Here is a 1,478-nt window from a genome sequence, read left to right as displayed (position 1 = left end):
TGCGAAAAATCATGACTTCAATTGAACTTTGGTAATGTAGAATTCATATGCACATTTTCAGTTACAAACTATCTCCATTCTTCAACAACATAGCATTATTCACCACACTACTTATCAAGCAACAATTCAATACCAAAAGCTTAAACAAACTACACGCACACCTCACATTGCAAATCAAACATAAACCGCCGAGCATTGCACAATGTTGGAGTGCTTAGGGACCGAAAGTAGCTTCTGCGACCACTCGATTCTCCCCCACAACTCCCCATCCCCATTCTCCTCCACCTCAATCTCAGCACACCAAATCTCCATTTCCTTCCCATTCGCCTTCGTCTCCCACAGCACCACCAAATTCTCCCCCACATTGGCCATTGTCGCCCCGCACAGGAACTTGGGCAGCCTCTTCTCCACTCCCTTGAGCTCCTTCCACACTCGATTTTTCGAGTCGAAACCTCTAATCTTCCCCAAATAATCATAGCAATACAACATCCCATGCACCACACACGCCCTCCCTCTCCACCCCATGTCCATCCTCTTCTCCACTCCCTCCCAAACCCGGGTTTTCGGGTCGTAAACCACCCCGCCCCGGTCCGCCAGCGCATAGACCCGGCCGCCGATCACCGCACTCGCATGCATCCACTTCCCCCTCACCTCTACCGGACTCGCCACCGCCTCCCACCGACCCGTACCCGGGTCCAGCGCCTCGGCCCAATACTCCGACCTTGTCCACGAGTCCGTGACGCATCCCCCGATGACGTAGATTATCCCGTCGACGACTCCGGCGGCGGCGAATTCACGCGCCACCCGCATCGGCGGCCCGGCACGCCAAGTGTGGAAGCGGCAGTCGAGGATCCAGACGTGGTTAGTCGGCGCGTCGTGGATGGAGCCTCCGAGGACGTAGATGGAGAAGCCGAAGGCGGCGTAGGCGGCGCCGATGGCGGGGGAGGGGACGGGAGGGATGGGGACGAGGAGGTGGAGGGGGTTGGTTTTGGGGTTGGGGTTCTGGTTGAGGGTGTACCAGGTGGAGCGGTGGTCGGGGGAGCGGAGGGAGAGGTAGAGGAGGGGCTGGGCGGAGGAGAGGAGGGAGCGGGTGGTGAAGAAGAAAGGGGAAGAGAGGAGGGAGCGGATGGGTTTGGAGAGGACTGAGAGAGTGGGGTGGTAGTGACGTGGGACTCGAGCTAGGCAGTTGGAAGCGACGTCGTATGGGAGGGAGGGGATTAGCTCCGCCGTGGATTCGGTGGTATTGGTGGAGGAGAGGGAGGACATGGCTTTAGGAATCTTGATTGTGTGCTAGTGTCGAACCTAATACATTAGCTAAGCTGTAATTATTATGTCTACCCACACCACATGAGATCATGTGGCATTGCGATTTATTTTCCTTTACCAATTATATTACGATATGTCAGAATTAATATACATGCAGTAAAAATAGTAACAGTTTAATTACATATAAGAACTAATTAGAAACAATCACAGTA

At 53.9% G+C, this 1,478-nt stretch overlaps 1 protein-coding gene across 1 annotated transcript; it reads right to left on the bottom strand.

Annotated features, from left to right (window-relative positions):
• LOC126802172 (F-box/kelch-repeat protein SKIP6) lies at window positions 1-1,266 on the bottom strand. The gene has a single exon (XM_050529745.1). The coding sequence runs from the start codon at window positions 1,264-1,266 to the stop codon at window positions 175-177; it is 1,092 nt and encodes a 363-aa protein (XP_050385702.1). The 3' UTR covers window positions 1-174.
• Window positions 1,267-1,478: the final 212 nt, after the last annotated feature.

Source organism: Argentina anserina, chromosome 1 (genome assembly GCF_933775445.1).
Source record: "Argentina anserina chromosome 1, drPotAnse1.1, whole genome shotgun sequence".
Taxonomy (NCBI): domain Eukaryota; kingdom Viridiplantae; phylum Streptophyta; class Magnoliopsida; order Rosales; family Rosaceae; genus Argentina; species Argentina anserina.
The sequence above is the reverse complement of the archived record's forward strand: the minus strand, read 5'-3'. Positions and strand labels throughout refer to the sequence as shown.

Bases quoted from the DNA above. Each gene is read 5' to 3' on its own strand.
- LOC126802172 (XM_050529745.1), bottom strand. From the start codon at position 1,266: ATGTCCTCCCTCTCCTCCACCAATACCACCGAATCCACGGCGGAGCTA.